The 19,399-nt window shown below is 43.8% G+C and overlaps 1 protein-coding gene across 2 annotated transcripts in view; it reads right to left on the bottom strand.

Annotated features, from left to right (window-relative positions):
* The window catches only part of C8A (complement C8 alpha chain), a 68,074-nt gene that overhangs the window by 16,332 nt on the left and 32,343 nt on the right, over positions 1-19,399 (bottom strand). For both annotated transcript variants that reach the window (XM_079101905.1, XM_079101904.1), the window contains exons 6-7: positions 18,291-18,491; positions 16,090-16,330 (exon numbers count right to left, since the gene is read on the bottom strand). In XM_079101905.1, coding sequence (XP_078958031.1) covers positions 16,090-16,330; positions 18,291-18,491 — 442 coding nt within the window. The remainder of the gene's footprint in view (positions 1-16,089; positions 16,331-18,290; positions 18,492-19,399) is intronic.

Here is a 19,399-nt window from a genome sequence, read left to right as displayed (position 1 = left end):
AGGGGCTGCCCTCCCCAGACCTGTTTCAGCTTCAGCCCTCTGTCACTGTGGGGGGGGTCCCCTTCCTAACAACTCCAGAGCGGAAAGTGCCTGAGGGAAGTGATACTCCAGGCACAAGCCCTCCGCACAAGCCAAGGGCTCCTTCTGCCATTTCCATCCAAACGCTTTTAATTTTTAATGCATAGCTAATTGAGGAAGATTTAGCATATTTAATTGTTTTGATTAAAAATGCTTCAACAGTGATCAACAAAAGTGGATGAAAGGAGCTCATGGGCAGAAGCCAGAGTGACTACTTAGGTGAGTGGCGGAGTGACAGTCGGTGATTAGCGGAGGCTGGCGAGGCCTGCAGAGTGATTATGCTCATGAAGGATCTGCCCACAGCCTGCTGTGCGCCCCGGGGAGAAGAGAATTCCAGCCTGATTTGAGCTGCAGGACTTGACTACAAAGGATTGCCCTCTGAGGACCCTGACGTCGGTGCCAGCCAGGAAGGGGAGATCTGTGACTTATTAAGGAATCACAGGACCTGAGAGCTCAAGTGCCCTCAGACATTGAGCCCACACTTCTCTCGTAGAGTGAAGATGCTGGAGGCTCAGAAAGGTTAATTATCGTGTCTGCGGCCACACAGCTGAAAACAGGAATGCTAAATGCACATTCATGTCAGCTTGGCTCCAAGTCCCACAGTGTTCTCACTCATCCCAGCTATTGCATCAGACGAAATAATTCTACTGAAGGAAAAGTTTAGTAAACACCTACTGTGTACCTCCCTTCTCCAGCACAATATATATTGGGCAACATAAATATCTTGGAATAAAGCTGATCTGAATAGGATATGAATCTGAATAAGTAAGATCCTGCCTTTGCAGCTAGGAAGTTTGGGGCGATGCACTAGCTGAAGTTTAAATTGTATCCCAGGAGTTGCTTGTTTCAGTGCACCAGGGTTAGAGAGGCACCTCTCAGCAGAAGCTATGGGAGACACTGAAGTCAGAGCTGTCTGCAGAGAGTCTGCAACAAACCCAGAGTGAGGGCAGGGGAGGTCAGACCTATGCTGAATCCAGGAGCTGAAACTGACATTGGAGGACAGGACACGGAACCAGAGAGACAAAAGGAACGACTCAGGGGGGTGTGGAGGACAGAGCAGAGAAAGGTTTGGAGCTGTTGTGGAAAGCTGGTGTGTCTGGGTAGACTGACCTTACCTGGAGACCCAGGCAATACTCTACCATTGCTTCACTCCTGACTCAACAGGCTGGACTCCTAGATGTTAGCCTTGGACTGCATCAAACTAGACTTTGTTCTGCGCTTTAGAAGGCAGGGAACTCAGTAAACTCTGGAATTGATTGTTCCCAAACCTGCCACACACTGAGATTATGTGGTATTTTGATTAAAGATACAGGTTCCTGGGCTGACCTCCACCAATTCTGATGCTATATTTCTGGAAAATCAGAAATCTTTTTTTAAAAACACTAGTATCTCAGATTATTTCTATGCAGTGAATTAAGGACCAGATTTTAAGTGCCATGGTTCACTGAGAACTTCTGGTGGCTTACCCCAAGGTGCTGGCAACTACCTAGGCCATAAAAGCCTTTGTCGATACTTTGTATGCAGAAAGAGCAGCCAGGCTCATCACATCTGCTCAGAATAAGAATTAGGAATTCAGGCAAACAACCAGGATCCAAAAAACCCTCAGGAGATTAGGTGGGCTACCCAGAACATGCATAGCAAAATGCAACTTGGTTGGGACAAAATACCAAATGGAGAAGCACACTGTGGGATGCACAGAGCTTAGTGCAAGAACAGGAGAAAAGGCCTTAGAGTTTTAGATCACTCCCAGCTCAGTTGGGTGAGGAAGTCAGGTGGAAACTCTAAGCAGTAAAATAAAGAAGGGGATAATCTCACACTCCTCTCCACAGGTAAGAGAAACCCAGAGCTGGTAAAAACTTCCGGGAGCCACACTTTTAAAAGGAAGTAGGAAGACAGAGTTTCCTCCAAGGAATGCTATGCAGCCTTTAAAAAGAAGGAAATCCTGCAATATACGGTAGCATGGATGAATCTCGAGGACACTGCTAAGTGAAGTAAGCCAGCACAGAAAGACAGGGACTGCATGATTCTACTTACTTGAGGCATCTGAAGTAGTCAAACTCTAGAATTAAAGAGGACCATATGGTTGCCAGAGGCTGGAGAATGGCAAAAAAGGTGAGTTGCTAATCGATAGACATAACATCTCAGTTCTGCAAGATGATAAGCTCAAGAGATTTGTACACACTGTCCCTAGAGTTAATGATGTTGTATCGAATGCTTAAATTTTTGTAAAAAGGTAGATGTCCTGTTATGTTTTCTTACCACACTAAAATAAAAATTAATAATAATAGAGAAAAAGCAGAGAAGCAGCAGCATGAGGGTGAAGAAATGCAAAGTCACATTCCTTTAGGAATCTTTGAAGGGACTGGGAATGGTTATCTGAAGGAGTGAAGAAAGCTCTCTTGAAGTGACCAATAGGACTGGATTAGACTCTCCAGAGTGGTGTTGTGAGGAAAAGGAATGTATAAAGGCTTCTTAGTGTGGTTTCAAGGGCAAAAACAGACACCAAAAGGACAGAAGCTCTAGGAAGGTGGATTCAAGTTCAATGTGAGAGAGACCATGACGACTGTCAGAGCCCAGACAGAGATGGGTTATCTCAAGGGGCGGTGATTCCCCATTGCTGGGGGCAGGGAGACCAAGCAAAGGGAGACTGCCTGTCAGAGGACAGCCAAAAGATTTGAAGTGTTAAAAAAGATCCGTGGTCTTTTAAGGTCTCCTCCAATGCTGAGACTCTGAAAGTTTAGGAACATGCAAGACAGCTTTAGGAACATTTGAGAAGGTCTTGCTAAGTACCTAATGGTTTCTATCATGCACAAGATCTCCTGGAAATACAGGGTGCTAAAGAAAGTCGATGAGTATGGAGTCAAGTGTGGGGAAGTGGACGTGTAAAGAGGCAGTTACTGTGCTTAGGAGGACCTGGATTCAGGGCGGCAGGACCAGGGAAGGCTGCCTTGGGGGTCAGGAGCGGGATGCTGGGATACCCAGCACAGACAGGGATGAAACCAAAGTTAGGAGGTTGAGATCAGAGGGACACCATGTGGAAGACTGTGTCTGTCCCCAGCAGCAAGATTCTGCTCAGAAAAGCCAGTATGACCTGCACTCCAGGGTGGAAAAGAGGGGGATCAAATGTGACCTTCCCAAGGAAGTGCAGGGGCCCTGAGGTCCTTCCCACTCCATCCCGAGAGGCTCAAAAGAACAGGCCTCTGGCCACCATGTCTATGGCTTGTTCCTCTTGACCTTGGCCATGGTACAGGTCCAAAAGCTGTCTTCCTGCCTCCGTGGGACTACTACATCCATACGGCTCTGAGGCAGAACCTCAGCTTGACTTCTGAGGTGCCAGAACACAGAAAGCCTCTGTCATTCTCAGATTAGAAGCATCAGGCAGAACATAGCAGGTGCGACAAGAAAATACCATTCAGATTGTTCTCATCTATCTGCTATGTTCCTTTTTTACCTTGGTTGCCCCCAAAGACAGCCTCAGAAGAGAAAAGAGAATTATATATCCCATTTCCTGCCATCGTGGTGACTGGGGAGCCGGTGGCTGGGCTAGCTGGGAAGTGTTGGCTAACTACCCTGCCCTCTTTTATGTTTCGTTTATCCATTGAAACTCACGTTTCTTCCTAACCCCCTGAGAATGGTAAAGGACCTCTTGGCCTGTGCATGTGTTGTTACCTCCGGCTAGAAAGTCTCCTCGTCTCTGATGGAGCTTCTTCTATTCAGGTCCAGAGAGCTTTTTCTTACTCCACAAAGTTCCCCACAACAACCCTCTGCTTCCCGGCAGCATTGTATTTAACATATCCTAGTAATCTTCAACCTCTTGACCCGTTCTTCCTACTAAACTAGAAATAAGCCCCTAAGTCATCTCTTGGGTTCATGTGGTTCAGCAGAGAGCCTGGCCCAGCCCCAGCCCCCGGGGAGTGCTAGGGATTGCTGTGTTCAGCCTCTCTAGACAATACCTCTAAAATGGGGAATCACAGGCCTTCCTTTAATTGAAGATTTGAAGCACAGCTTTGTAGTATCTTATGCTTGATGAGGATTGATATTTTCTAAAAACACTTCCAACTACTTTATCTCATTTCAGCATCCTTTCGAGCAAAGAGGACTTATCCATGTTACAGACTTACTAGGAAAGGCCATAGCTACCTTGGTTAAGAATGTGGACTCTGGGGACAGAGTTCTGCCATTAACTAATAATGTGACTGAGTTACTTTACCTCATGGGTCTCATTTTCCCAGTCTTGAAAATGGGAATGATCAGGATTTCTATACATGAATCCCTAAAAGTAATGTCTGGCACAATTAAGTGTGCAAGAAATCTTAGCTATTGCTGCTAGGTGACTTGCCCACGATCCAGGTCTTTGAAGCAAGGCATGCTCTACCCAGCTCCAGGGCCATTCCATTTGGTCATGCTAATGGCACTCTACAGGAAAACACTCATCATGCGCCATAACGGGCACAGTGGTCCTAAAAAGGAGCCTTGCCAAGCCCTTCATTCCCTGACTTGCTCATTACACAAGGAAGCTCAGGGCAAGGCAGCTGTGCTCCCAGGGGCAATGTTGGGGCTGCAGGCCCAGGCCTTCGCCTATCTGACATGGGCTTGTCTTCAGATATTCTGGCTCTTCTGGCTAGTTTGGGTCATGCTCAGAGGCAGCACACTGAAGGCCAGGCTCTGAAATCGAAACTGCCTGAGCTGAGATCCCACCCCTTCCAACTACTACCTGGGCAGTTTTCGATCTCTCTGTGCTTGTCTTCCTACCTGTAAGGTGGGAGAGGGTTACGCGAATTAATCCATGCTGGCACTAGCAATAGTGGTCAAGGGCTGTTACTGTTGCTGGAAGTGCCCCAGGCTATGCTGAGGCTCTTGGCTCCTGAGTCTAATCTGGAAGTTAGAGAAAGAGGGAGGCAGAGGAGGTCAGTTTCCTTCATCAACATGCCTGCAGTATAAGCTGTTGGGCCACCAATGCGTGAAGAGGAAGAAGTGAACATCCTAATTTGATAAGTGCCTGTTATGTGCCAGGTAGGGATTCTCCATTTTATTCAATGCCACTCCATAATAGGAATTATTCCCATTTTAGAGAGGAGTAAGTCCTGATAGTTTAAAATTAGTTAAAGTCACTTGCCAAAAATTATGTAATAAGTAAATAACCAAGTGAAATAGGACCAAGGTCTGTGTCCAAAGCCCATGTTCTCTATGCTACATTATGTTGCCTGTGGGGCAGAGTGCTAAGGGTAGCTCTGGGAAGAATTTTTACATCATCTCAGCTTTTCTCCTTTAAATACAAATCCATTTTCAATGATATTAGAGGTGGAAATTCAAAATCATAAGGATGGCAGAGTGTCACTCAGTTCCATGTGTATGCAGATGACTTAAGGGGAATGGGGACAGAGCCAAGACACCAGGAGTCTGTCAGTCAATCAATACCATCCATCACCGTGAAGCCCCGTTGTCATGGTAACTAGGGATAAAGCCCAGAGCTTGTTAGAATCCAGTGAGAGTCTGTTCGGGGTGACTGGTTGGATAGCGGGCACAGCAAAAAACCTGCTGGGCCATCCCAGACTGCTTGGCCATGAATACAGGACCCTTGGCAATCAGGTTTCTGCTGACCTTACTCCCTTCATTGTCCAGTTTGTCTCAGACCTTTTAGGGTACCACCCCGGACTCTGTAGGAGAGGTCCAGAGAATGTGCAGCTTACATAGGATTCTGACCCCCCCAGCTAGAAAGGGACTGTGTCTCTGCTGTGGGTCAGCCTCTGCCTCTGGGTGGGACTGTGAATACAGCATTAATTGGATGCACCCTGGAAACAGGTGGTTGCAATACTGTGACACACAGAGCAAAGTCCCCAAAACACCCAAGCCCCTAAGACAGGTTCCCAACCCAGAACCAGGGAGACAGAATGACTGTCCGAAGAATCCCTGCCAAGCTAGGCTGAGACCTAGGATGAGGACGTGTTAGGTGAGGCAGGGAGCCGGGAGAAGTGCAGAGTCCCAAAGAGAAAGTGAGAGTGGTGTGCCCAGGGACCAGCACGTAGCTCAAATAGTAGGGAGCAAGGTGGCTGGACACGTGAGCAGGTCAGTGCACGCTCACCTGGGTGCTGGCCGGCTTTCCAGGGCAGGGAGCCCCCTATTCTCAAGATCGTCTGTGCTTGGCTCCTGCCGCTGGCCACCCTCTCTTGGCTTCTGAGAGGCCAACACTGCGTCCATTTCCTGGCTAACGTTACTGTCACTTCCTGGCAGAACCCAGCCACAGAACTGTTCTCATGTTCACCCTGGCCCAGGGCAAGCCTTGGGGGAACCTTGGGGGTACTTATTCCTTGCTTCTCCCCTCACCCCCTTGCGGGTCCTGCCACTCCTTTGCCATTCCCCATACTGAGAAGGCCCCGTGCCCTGATTCCCAGGTCAGCACCTCTCCTGCTAATTTTGGAAGATAAGACTTGAGTATCTTTGGGGCTTATAAAATGGAAGGGGCAGAAAAGATGGGTTGCCCCTCCTTTGTGTTTCTACTGTACTCGTTGCTATTCAAACTTTGTATATTCTTAACTGCACATTTCTCTAGAGCAGGGATCTGTGTGTCTCTTCCCTGCGTGCTCAGGAATTGTGGGTGTTCAGTATTTACTCTCCTGGGTCTCTAGCTTCCTGACTAAAGATCTTGGGATTTGTCAGATTCCATAATTGTGTGAGCAAATTTCTTACATAAATCCCTTTAATAATATATTTATTCATTTATTTGAGGATAACTAGAGCTAGAAATATACTTTTGATTCTGTTTCTCATTAGAACCCCAACTCATACACTTCCCAAGGCCTCTCTTATTGCCACTGATGACTTTTCTTTTGTTTAACATGATTAAGTACACATCTATAGTCCCTACAGTACACTGAGCAAACAGTGTTTTCATTATCTTCTGACCACCCCAAAAAATTAAAAAAATATATATTTTTATCTGGTACCAGGAATTAAATCCACAGGCCCATAACCACTGAACCACATCCCAGCCCTTTCATATATTTTGTTTTTGGACAGGGTCTTGTTCAGTTGCTTAGGGCCTGGCTAAGTTGATGAAACTGGCTTTGAACTTGGGATCCTCCTGCTTTAGCCCCTGAGCCACTTAGATTACAGGCATGCACTACTGCTCCCAGCAGGAAATACATTTTACATCATGATCCAAACCCACACATGTTCATCAAAAAAAAGTCTCCATATTTAGCTATACTTTGAGTGATGCCCTCTGATATGTTACATCCTTGTGTATTGTTTTATTAAATATTACTAAATGCTAGCCATTACCTAGTGAATTTCTTTGACCTACTGCTGGTCTATGGCCTGCAATTTGAAAAGCCCTAGGTTAAGACATCCCTGAGGCATTGCAGTGTGTTGGTTAAGATGGCCCATGTCTGAGTTTGACTCCTGATTGCAGTGATGTACAGCTGTGTGACCTTGGGCAAGTTATTTATCATGGTTGAACCTCAGTTCTTCCCTTGTAAGCTGGAGATTATAGGATCCTTTTCACAGTTCTCTCCTGATTAAGCTAGATAGTGCTTTTAAAGTGCTTCACCGGTTTCTACCTGGTAAATACTCAATAACTGTTGGTGGTCTTTCCACCCCTGCTAGAGTCTAAGCTTCTGCTCTCTAGCATCAGAATGAATGACAAGATGTAGGTCAAAGGGAGGAATATGTGGAAGATACACAAACCTTAACCAGAAGAACTTGGTTCAATATTGAGTGTATCACATTGACCTGTTAGAAATTCTTCGAGGGGCTGGGGTTGTGGCTCAGTGATAGAGTGCTTACCTAGCATGTGTGAGGTACTGGGTTTGAGTCTCAGCACTGCATACAAATAAATTTATTAAATAAAGTCCATCAATAACTAAAAAAGTATAGTTTAAAAAAATAACTCTGGATTTCTGTTGTTGTTTTATTGTTCATTTCTGTTTTTGGTTTTAGTACTGGTATTGAACCTGGGGGCTACATCCCCAGGGATCCTTTTTATTTTTTGTTTTAAGACCAGGTCTCACTAAGTTACTGAGGCCGGCCTCAAACTTGCAATCCTCCTGCCTCAGGCTCCTAGTAGCTAGAATTGTAGGCATGAATCAGCACCCAGCTTCTTCAGCTCTTTGGTTCTCTACCTTCTCTCTACAAAACTGGGGAAAATAATAATACCATTCCTCATAAAACTATTATGAAGATCCATTTGAATACCAGATGTGAATGTGTATTTGCTTTACAAATATTAGGAATTATTATATGTAAATACATTTTATTAAAACCAAATACTTCAGTTGATTCTAAGTACAGTGAATGAGAAAACAATCGTGAGTTCACTTGGGGTGGTAACCAATTTGGCTGTCTGCAAAGCAAAGTATTCCTGCCTATAATCAGATGATTATAACAGAGAGAAACCTGTTACCACCTAAGAACCCCCGATGAGAGGGACCGTGTATTAATCATGTTGGTGTCTAGATCGTGCTTCCCATGGTAAGTGTGCTTAATACGTGTTTGTTGAGTGAAAGGCTAAAGAAATGAATGACAAAGGAGGGCAGGGGGAGGATCAGGAGACAGAGCCATAATTGACATGAACTTCAGTGAGGTGTTCACTTCTGTCCCTGTGGCTTTTTCCGTGTTGTGTGTTAGTGGTGGCCAGCTGGCCCAAGCACTCTGACGGGCGGGGGATGATCAATGACGGTTGGATGTATCCACTCTTGCTGGAAGGGTCTTCCCAGGGTCACTGTTATCTGGCATCTATCAGGGGCAGGGATGATAGAGAGCAGGCACTGATTTGGGCAGTGTTGTTAACACTGTGAAAGATAGTGATGAGAATTCAAAGTGACCTTGATAAATGGGAAGAGTGGTCCCTCCAAACTGGATGAAGCTCTGGAGACAGAAACGAATGACCTTGATCAAAAAAAATGGGCAGGTGGAGGAGGAGGCATGATTGCCGAGACAAAAGCATCGGCCACCGCGGGCAGAACATAATGGTAATGATGTCCCTTCCATTTGAACATGTTTTAGGGCTGACCCATTGCAGAACCTGGTGAGACAGGTCTTTTCCTTATTTACAATTAACAGGTGGTAGAACAGTTAATATTCCACAGGTAACCCTTGGAAAGTTGGGAATGATGGCATGTGGCGAGGATATCACTCACACCAATTGCATGTGGTTTGTCCCCTCCAAAACTCATATTAAAATTTAATTTCCAATGTAACAGTGTGGGAGGGTCTTTTAGAAGTGATATTAAGAGGGATTCCTGCCTTTCTCATGGGAATGAGATCATTCTTGCTACACTGGTTGTTATAAAGTGCTTTGTCAATTCTGCATTCACCCACAGCCTCTCTGCTTTTCTGCCAAGTTATGATGCAGCATGAGGCCCCCACCAGAAGCTGAGCAGATACCATGCCATATTCTTAGACTTACCAGCCTTCAAAACCATTAGTTAAATAAATCTCTATTTTTTAATAAGTTATCAAGTCTCAAGTATTCTGTCATAGCAACAGAAAATGGACTGAGACAAACACCAACATGGTGCAGCAATAATAGGTCACATTTTTAGACTTTTACTCTATGTCAGGCACTGGGCCACGTATTCACATAGATTGTTTTATTTCATATTCATGACCATAGTATGAACCATGTATGGTCATTGTTGCATTGTTGCAGAAGGAAACTGAGTCAGCGAAATGCTAAATAATTTGCCTGTGGGTCACATGATTGATCAATGGTGGAGGCAGGACTTGAAAGAGGCAGTCTGATATAGAAACTACTTCAGCGACTGAAATTTATTGAGCTCTTATTAGAGTGCAGGTACTGCATACTGCACTGAATGTTCTCTGTGGATAAGTCCACTTACTCCTCATGACTATGAGGTGAGGAAGCTGAGATTATAAAATATTAAATAACCTACCCCAGGTCACACAGGAAGTGATAGTATCCCTGCTTTTTAATCACTATGCTATATTAATATCCTGCATTAAAGAGAAAATATCTATTAGATGCTTATCATGTAACATATAATTATTCTCAAACAAACCCTTGTTATAATTCCTATTTGGTCTTGAAGAAACTGAGACTTAGAGAGACTAAGAATATTAATCAGCCAGACATGGACATGCACACCTATAATCCCAGTGGCTCAGGAGGCTGAGGTAGGAGGATCACTAGTTCAAAGCCAGCCTCAGCAAAAGTAAGAAGCTAAGCAACTCAGTGAGATCTTGTCTCTAAATAAAATACAAAATAGGTTGGGATGTGTCTCAGTGGTTGGGTGCCCTTGAGTTCAATCCTCGGTACCAAAAAAAAAAAAAGAATATTAATCTGCACACAGTGATTAAGTGGTAGAACCAAGGTCCCTACCCAGCAGTGTCTGGATCTACAGTTTAGGTGCATTTAGACCATCTCACCAGCATATTTCTTAATTCCACAGATCGTGGTAGGTTGCCTTTGATACCCTCTGAGTCTATCCAAACTTGTAATCCATCATAGTAACTATGGTCTGGACCATGTTTTACTTAGCACAGTGCTTTTTGTAACCATTACCTTGGTTAATTCTCACAGTAGCCTTCTGCAGTAGTTGCAATTGTGTCTACTTAGTAATGGGAAAATGGATTCAGAGTGTGAGATACCAGCTTCCAAATGGCAGAACTTGGATGAAAAACATACCTCTGGGGAAAGAATCCCTTCCACGGCCATTCCACCTGCTGGCTCTGATGGGACCACAGAACACGACTGTTCCCTTCACAGCGGAGCATGCACACAAGTCATTTTCTGTAAGGTCTTTGCAAAACTCTTTGATAAGGCCCCAAATCATAGAATCACAGCCTTCAGTCTTGAGGTCTCTCAGTTTAATTTTCTGTTGCATGCGGGGTTTTCATTACAGCATTCCTAGGTTAGGAGTCCTGTCAGATTTCCTTAAATTACTTAATCGATAGGAAGCATTCTAGTTCATGTTGCATTTGGGGAGACCAAGGGCACCTAAGCTGAAGCAAATGTGCCAAACCCTATCTACGTTAGAAAAAAAACATAGGTCTAATGTGGACCACTTAGTCTTGAAGACATTAATAGAAGATGTGTCTCACTGGTGATGCTTTCCTCATCTGCTTGCCAGCTTGGCAGGATGGAAACTACACAGAAAACAGGGCAGAGTTGTCAGTGGTAGAAGGGAGAATGGAGAGGAGAGGAAGGGACAGGTGATGGACACTGGGGGTAGCTAGTTGGAAGAGGGAAGGAGGAGACCAATGTTATTCCCAAGCTATGAGTCCTAATAAGGCCAGCTGGGATGAAAGGGAAAAAATTCTGAATTTTAACTTAGAATATCTTGAGTATTTTCCATTTACTAGTGATATGACCTTTCACCTGGAAAAGTGAGGAAACATCTCCCAGGATCATTGAAAGAATTAAGTGAGAAGACTGGACTGAAAGCATTTAATATGGAGCTTGGCACATAAATAGTTATTTGTCCACCTCTCTGTTAGGAAGTTGGTGATGTCTCAGGTAGAGAAAGAATCCAGAAGAGGAACATGCAGGGTTTGGGGTGAGAAAGATGTGCTGTGATTGCCTGGGGGTGCCAGAGTCCTGTGTTCATTCAAGAATCCTCATGTTTAGGCAGGACACCAGAAGGCTGGTGTCCCTAGACGGATAGAGCATGTCTTCTTACCACAGTGTGTGTGCACCTCGTGTGTGGTAGAGATATTATTTCCAGAAAAGAGTCATTTACCCAGTCCGTGTGCAAATTCTCTCAATTCTGCTTTCACAGTGTGTTCCAGACCTGCCATCCTGTCCCACCTGCCACCCTCATTCCTTACCTGGACATCGCTAAGAACCTCCTAAGCATCCTTCCTGAGCCCACTGCCACCTCCTCCAGTCTGTGTTCTGCCCAGCACTGGAACGATTTGCTGGCATACGGATTAGCCTGTGGCACGGCCCTGGTGTCATCCACATCATGCAGATGTGCTCCACTCTTTTTACCATGGCCAGCAAGACTCTTGAGGCCTCTCTAGGTTTCTTCCAACCTCAATTTCTGTTATCCGTCCCTTGGCCACACAGGGCTTCTTTCATTCTCCATCCTCCCACCCTCCTTCCTCTTGCTCAGGCTATCCACCCTGCCCAGACACCTTCACCTTCTCTCTGGTGTCTCTTTATCCTTAGACTCCCATCACCACTTGGATTTCATTTCTTCATTTCCAGACCATCCCAAGCTGAGTGTCTCTTCCCACCGCTGCGGTTATTCTGTTTCTATGACCTGTGCCTTTTCTACATGGCTTTTATCCTAATTTGTAATTATATATTGATGGATTGGTTCACTCACTCCACACAAGTTATTAAGCCCCATTATGTGCCAGGCACCTTGCTAGAAAATGAATTTGCATCAAAGCACAAAACAGATGTGCATCTCATGGAGAGCAGGGATTTCGTTTCCAGAAAGAGGAGATTGGCGAGGAATAAGTACCTGAGCAAGGTAGTGAGTGAATAAATAGTGATGTGCTGAGAATTAAAATAGGGTTGTGGAACAGTGTGTCATGGTCACATGGAAAGGAAAGGCCTCTCCAAAGAGGTGGTACCAAGCTGAGATCTGCATAAGAATACTGCTCGGCAAACCCTGGTGGAAAGGACACCCACACAGAAGGGGCAGCCATGGGAAAGACCTGAGGTGAAAACAAGCTTTTCCATTGGAGCGGGACAGAGGCAATCGTGATAACCAAAGAAGAAAGAAAATAAGTAAAAGAAAAGCTTGTGGTATTCTTGCAGTATCCAAATGAGACAGATTGCTGGTTTGGATTAGTGAGATGAGATGACAACGGAGAGGGGGAGGACAGAGGTCCATGTACCCTTTGGGAGCAAAGTTAACAGAGCTCAATGATAGGAGGCAGGAAGGAAAAGCGTTGGGCTGTTTAGTTTCTTCCACTGGATGATGAGTTTCATAAAACAGGAACCATAGTGATTTTGTTCACCTGGCAATGAACATGGTTGAATGAGTGAATGTCTGTATGAACCTTCTATGGGAGAAGGGGCACAGGAAGGTAAGGGCAGGTTTCACAGAGGTGGAGATGCCCACAGGAGGTTCAAAAAGGTGATCTGAATGGTGTCAGGTAAGCAAGACAGGGAAGCGCATCAGGGGATAAGGAAATTGCATTGTAAAAGAGGCAGGAAACATAGGTAATAAACAGAACAGTGCCGTTGAAGTACTTGATCCGCCCAAGGTGAGCTGTCAGCTCTGCAACTGGGCGGGATTCCAGAAAAGCAGAATGGAGAATAAACCGCTGCCTTTGCCATACTCTGAGACCAAGACAAAAAATGAGAGCTCAAAAGAGCATGAAAGAAAAAAAAAAAAAAAAAAAAAAAAAAAAGAGCATGAAAGGGAAAAAAACCACTCAAATCCAGAAGTTCAAGCCCAAAACCATACCAATTCCTGCCAGAAGGTAGAAGGCAGAAGGCTGTCGTTAGCAGCCAGTGAGGAAGTTCTGGGATCTCACTGAAGTCTAACATCACCTCCCCAACGTCCACGACTCCCCTTGATTTGTCTGATACATGGCTCCATGCTGTCTTTGGGGGAGAAGCCTTTGATCTCAGGGACATATTAGAAGAAAACAGTCTTGTGCATCCTTTGGGACAAACCCAGAGAGGATCTGAGGCAAACTCAAGGACAAAAGATTCCCCCAGAGCAGACCAGTCTGTTCATTTAAATCATTCCATACCAAGCTCAGCCATTTGAGGACATGAATGTACCACCCAGGATGTATCTTAGATCAAGCACTTAATAGAATATAAATTAAAGTCATACAGATCAAAGATACAGACAGAGAAAAAAATGGTCACAGAGAGGAAAGACAGAGAAAAGAGGGGGAGAAAGAGGGACAGATACCTGGAAAGAAAGGAGATGAGAAGGGGATGAGAGAGAGACGGAGAAAACTAACCAAACATCAAATCCAGAGAAAGGGCGTGTGCCGTGCAATCTGTCAAAGGGAGAGGAGGTAGATGTTTTTGTTCTTTGTAGGTTAATATGTAAATGACATTCTGATTTATTAGCGGTCTCCAGCAGATGAGGTGATGATTAGCACATTTCCATATTTATAGAAAAGCAACACTAACTTTCCAGATTTATAGAAAATCAGCTCTTCACAAATAGCAAATTGTGCTATTATCGACATATGGTTTTCTATAAACAGAGCTGAGGTAATTATCCCTGGGACAATTTGTCAGTGGGCTCCTTTTGAATATTAACCACATTGGAAGCCCATCTCTGCCCCACAGATTTTAAAGAGGGAGGGGCCACAACATGCCCCAAGCAATTAATTAGTAATCCCACCCTAAAAACAGGAACCCAAATGGAAGGCTCTACCAAACCACCAGGGAAAACTAAATTAGCTTCCCTGAGGAGCCGCCCCAGTTGGATGACTAAACCTGGGATAACAGCTACCTCCAAGTGTTGTAAAAGTAAAAAGAGAAGATATGCAATTGCACCTGGAACCCAGGCAGTGTTCACCAATGTTAATTTTTTCTCATCCCTCACATTTTTTAATGATTCTAAAAAGACCCACTTAAATAGCTTTTCTAACTCTTCTTACAGTGATCCATAGTAAGCCATTTATTTTGCATTATTATATATTACATGCATACTTATCTTTATTTAACTGGAAAAAGTTTCCTGAAGCAATAGCTTAACTTCAGTGCCTATAATCCACTGTGTTGTTTTCTATTCTTTCTTTTGCTATTGTGGTTATTCAAAATTTTGCTGACCCATACATTGATTTTAAAACCTACTATTGGATCTCAACCTGACTAAATTTTTGTCCCTAGCACAAACATGATGGATGTTCAATAGAGCACTTTGAATTACTTTTTGAAAGAGAGATAAGTAGATGGATCAATTAATGAATGACCCAAGCCAGGAATCCCTGTTTTGTTTTGCACACTCACTGAGTTTTAAGCCCTGTGTTGAACACTAGAGAGATAGAAAAGCACTAGACATGATCCTTGCTTTCACAGCTCTTGCTATATAGATGAGGAGAAAAAAAAAATCACATTTGGAAAATTATAAAGACTAAACTGTATGGAATTTATGTGAATATGTTGAAAAAAAAAGGAGTGACCAGCTTGGACTGATACAGCCAAGAGAACATCTTGAAACTGTGGTAGCCTAAATTCTGATAGACCGCTTAACCTTCGCTCATTCATTGACTGGGTGATTCTCAAAGTGTAGTGAGCATCAGAATTATCTGAAGGCTAGTAAAGCCTGAGCTCACTTCAAGAGTTCTGGTTTGATTTCATTAGGTTTGGAATGGGGGCTGAGAACCACATATCTAACAAGTTCCCGGGTAATGCTATGTGGCTAGCAGGGGACTCTCATTTGGAGAACTAATGTTCTAGTAGGTTGAGTGAGATCATGAAGGTTGTTGATATCACACTGGTACTCAGACATTATTCTTACCATTCAGGGTATTAGGCAAGGAAGTGGTACCATAGATCTATGAAGTAGAAAGATCTATCTGGCAGGATTGTTGAAAATAAACCCATGAACCTGCCCCAAGAGACCATTCAGGAACCCTAAATGAGAGATGAGAGCCCAGTCTACCCCGGAAGGAGTGGAGATGGAGAAGAGGGATGGATGTGAAAGAAGTGAAGGTCTGTTCAGATCCCCAGGGGATCTGGGGGACTGGGTTTACAGTGTCACTGACTGACTGTATAGAAATTCCTTTAACTAAAATTCTAGATTTAAAGGATGTTTTCACATTGTAAATTTAAAAATCTCCAAATATTTGTAGAGAGGTAACTTGGAGATAAGGTGAAACACATCATTTAGGAAATCTACACAAATGAGTTCAATTCCTATTTATGATGCTTACTAGCACGTCATTCTACCCTTCTGGATCTCACTTCCCTAGAAATAATGAGACTTATACTCCCTAATAGATTTGTCATGGGCACTAAGTGGGATAACCCAGGCCTCAAAGTTGGTGCTTAGAAAACAGCAAAGCCCGCCCTGGCATATGCATTGGCCACAGTGTGCATGCAGTTTCTGCTCCGCTTACCAAGCAATTCCATTTTTTCTTTGTTAAGCACAAGGATATATTCAAAAATGCCACCCATGGATCCAGATGTGACGTAGTGGGTGCCATAGTCGTTGATGAACTTGGCATACATGCCGTAATCGTACTGCTCTGGAAGCTCCATCAACGACTGCAGCATTCCTTCATCCAGCATGATATTCTGTCTCCTCATCTTGAAGTGGGCAGTCTGCACCTTCGTGAAGATTCTCATGAAGCCGTATTTCTTCCAGCAGCCACCATTCAAGAGGCAAAAGAACAGAGAGTATTTGTCATGAGATAAGGCAAAAGGCTAGCATTTAGTAGCTGAGGAAAATATGTAAAAATAAATATATGTAATTATTGTTAAATTTTACAAGTATGTGTTGGTCAGCCGGGTGTGCCAGACTTCTTTCAAGTCCTCATCTCTGATCCCACTGCCCCCGTTCAAGTCAAGTTCTCTTCGGCTCCCACCTGGGTTAGTCCCTACAGGGGTCTCTCCACTGTACTGGCCTCCTCTGTCTTGTCTCCAGTCCATTGTCACATCCATCCCTCCCCCAGTTCTAAGCAAAGCACTGCACTGTGTGGCCTCATATGAAAATTCCATGTATTCATTGACAATTATGCTTAGAATGGTTTTGGCAACATGGTGAAATATCTTTTAATGTAGTCAACAAATATTATTATGCCTATTGTTGCATGTATTACCCTACATGCAGAGGATGCAAACTTGAGTGAGGTCTGCCCCTGCCATCAGGGAGCTTACGGTCTAGTGGTCTTGTTCTACTAAGTAATAAAGAAAAGCAGGAGCCTCATATAATTAATAAGAAATAGCACCCGAAGGATGTGCGTTAGTTTTAGAGAAACAAGATCATCTGTAAATGTCACTTCCAGGTACTACAAACCCAGATTCAGAGCAGTAGTGAACATTTGAAAAGGGCACCCACCAGCTTTTAGAAAGTCCATATGAACATGAGCCAGACCTTGGAGTGCCTTTTACCCTTCAGATCAATAGCTAATTTATTTCAATTTATGTTTGTTGAGTAAGTTGTCATAAGTGTATCTTCATCATCATCTAAGATAATTTTTTGAACCCCAACTAGATCCACAGTCCTGGTATCACTGCTTTTGAGGCTTTTTGGAGAACATCTAATCAATTCAATAAATAGTTTGCTGGCCCCTGATTATCTCTCCATCTTCATCTCTCCCTTCTTTCCTTCCCATCCTGTGCTTCAGCCAGATGAAGCACTTTGAATCACAAGTTCGTGTGAGGCTTTCTCTTGTCTCTGAGCCTTTGCATAGGCTGATTCCCAAGTCTAAAACATTGCTCTGGTTTGGATGTTGAATGTCCCCAAAGATCCATGTGTTAAAGGATTGGTCCCAGTGTGACACCACTGGGCAGTGAAGGGACCTTTAGAAGGTGGGGTCTAGCGAGATGGGCTTAAAGGGGATTATGGGACTCCAACTCCTTCCTCTTTCCCTTTTCACTTCCTGATTCATGATGTGAGCAGTTTGCTTCACTACATGCTGACCACCATTACCATCCAGCACTCCCACCAGAGGCTCACAGCAGTGGGTCCACACCATCTTGGACCAGAACCTCAGAATCATTAACCTTTCCTTTTATAAGTTAGTTATATCTCAGGCATTTCATTACAGTGATGGAAAGCTAATATAAATATCCTTCTTCAACTTGCATCTCCCTTTGGACAACTTGTAGTAGTCTTTGACTCTCAGCTTAGATGGATGTCCTTTCCTCAAGGAAGTAGCTTGACCCCTCCAGATAATAGGTCTTTAGTGGTGAATGTTTGATGGATAAGTGAAAGATTTATTGAGCATGCCAGCCCTCTTATCTATTTGGATAAAGCAAGGCTGCTTTTCCAAGTCAAATTTAGAGGTCCTTTCTATTTCTCTTTAACACATTACCATTCTATGCATTTCCCTGTATGCTCCAGGTAACCATGAAAAAGGATAGGGGCGAAGTGATAAGAGTTCTAGTCCTATCGTTCAATTTTATTCCTTTTGTGATGATTCTGTGTGCAAAAGCGTAATAAGAAAAACAAACATGATTACCACTGATCAGACATTTCCAATTACACAAGCAAATTAAGGTTCAATTACTACTGTACTTTTTAATGCAATTAAGGTAGTACGTGTTCAGTGTAGATTATGGAATACTGTGAGACACAGGCATTACGCTTTAATACCTTCTCATTATACTTGCTTAACTTATTCAGGAATGAAGAGTCTTCTGATCCAGATACACTCACATCCAGTGTTATAGGGCTACCCTTTGGGCTGATGCCAAAGGTGATTCCATTCGCCTTAGACCTGACCCTTCGCACTTTAGAAAGAAGATCATTGGCATCATCATAAAACTCTGAGGAGATCCCAGTATCTGCCAGGGCCTGAAAAAATGTTTTTTTAGCTTTGTGCACACAGAGCTATCTTAGTTATCTTTCAATTCATATTTAATATTTCAATCTTTGCTTTGTCAAATATTGAAAGTTTCATGTTATTGTGAAGAATTCTTTTAAAAGGCTAACCCAGGCATCAGATGAATACTAAGTGAAATAGGAAAAACACAGCCAAGTCATGTTAGTGTTTAGTGGTACTACTAAAATACTCATTTAAATACTATATATATGCACATAAATACACATACACAGAGATGATTCAGATAAAATGCTATTGTGTTTAAAGCATGGATTTCTTTCTGAATGGCTCAAGGGTTGCTTACCTCTGCAATGGTGAAACAGAAAGCTAACTTGGGCATGGACCTGGGAGTAGAGTGACAAAGAAAGCCAGGCAGCTTATGATACTCCTAGGTAGTGCTGAACTACGGTGCTGTCCACAAGTGTTTGGTAATTTTGTCATAAGTACACAATCGGGTTGCTCGGCTCTGCTGACTTGAACTGAGGCAAGGTCTCACACCTTGTTTGAGCCACAGAAGCCTTCAGATCATAGTTTGCTCTGCAAACTAGAGAGCATTTGTTGAAGTGGAGCCTCCACTGGTGTGAGTCTCTGGGTGCTTACCATGCTCAGAGTCTCCTTTCCACCAGAGGATGGACAGAAAATATCACCAAGGCATTGTTTCTTCCAGCCACTGAGACTTGAGAATCCTTTGTGCCCAGAGCAAGGCCCAGTTCATCTTGCCTGACACACAGACCCTACATCTTCCTCCAGATTGGAAAACAACATTGTCTATGTCTTCCAGGTTCAACCATAGGCCTGGTAAGGGGTAAAGATGGGCATGGGTTTGGGGAAGCAGACTTCTTCCAAACAGATCCCACAAACCTGGTAAGATCTCTGTCAA

The sequence above is a fragment of the Sciurus vulgaris genome (genome assembly GCF_902686455.1).
Source record: "Sciurus vulgaris genome assembly, chromosome: 1".
Lineage (NCBI taxonomy): Eukaryota > Metazoa > Chordata > Mammalia > Rodentia > Sciuridae > Sciurus > Sciurus vulgaris.
Note: the sequence above shows the minus strand (reverse complement) of the source record. Positions and strands in the feature narration are given on the sequence as shown.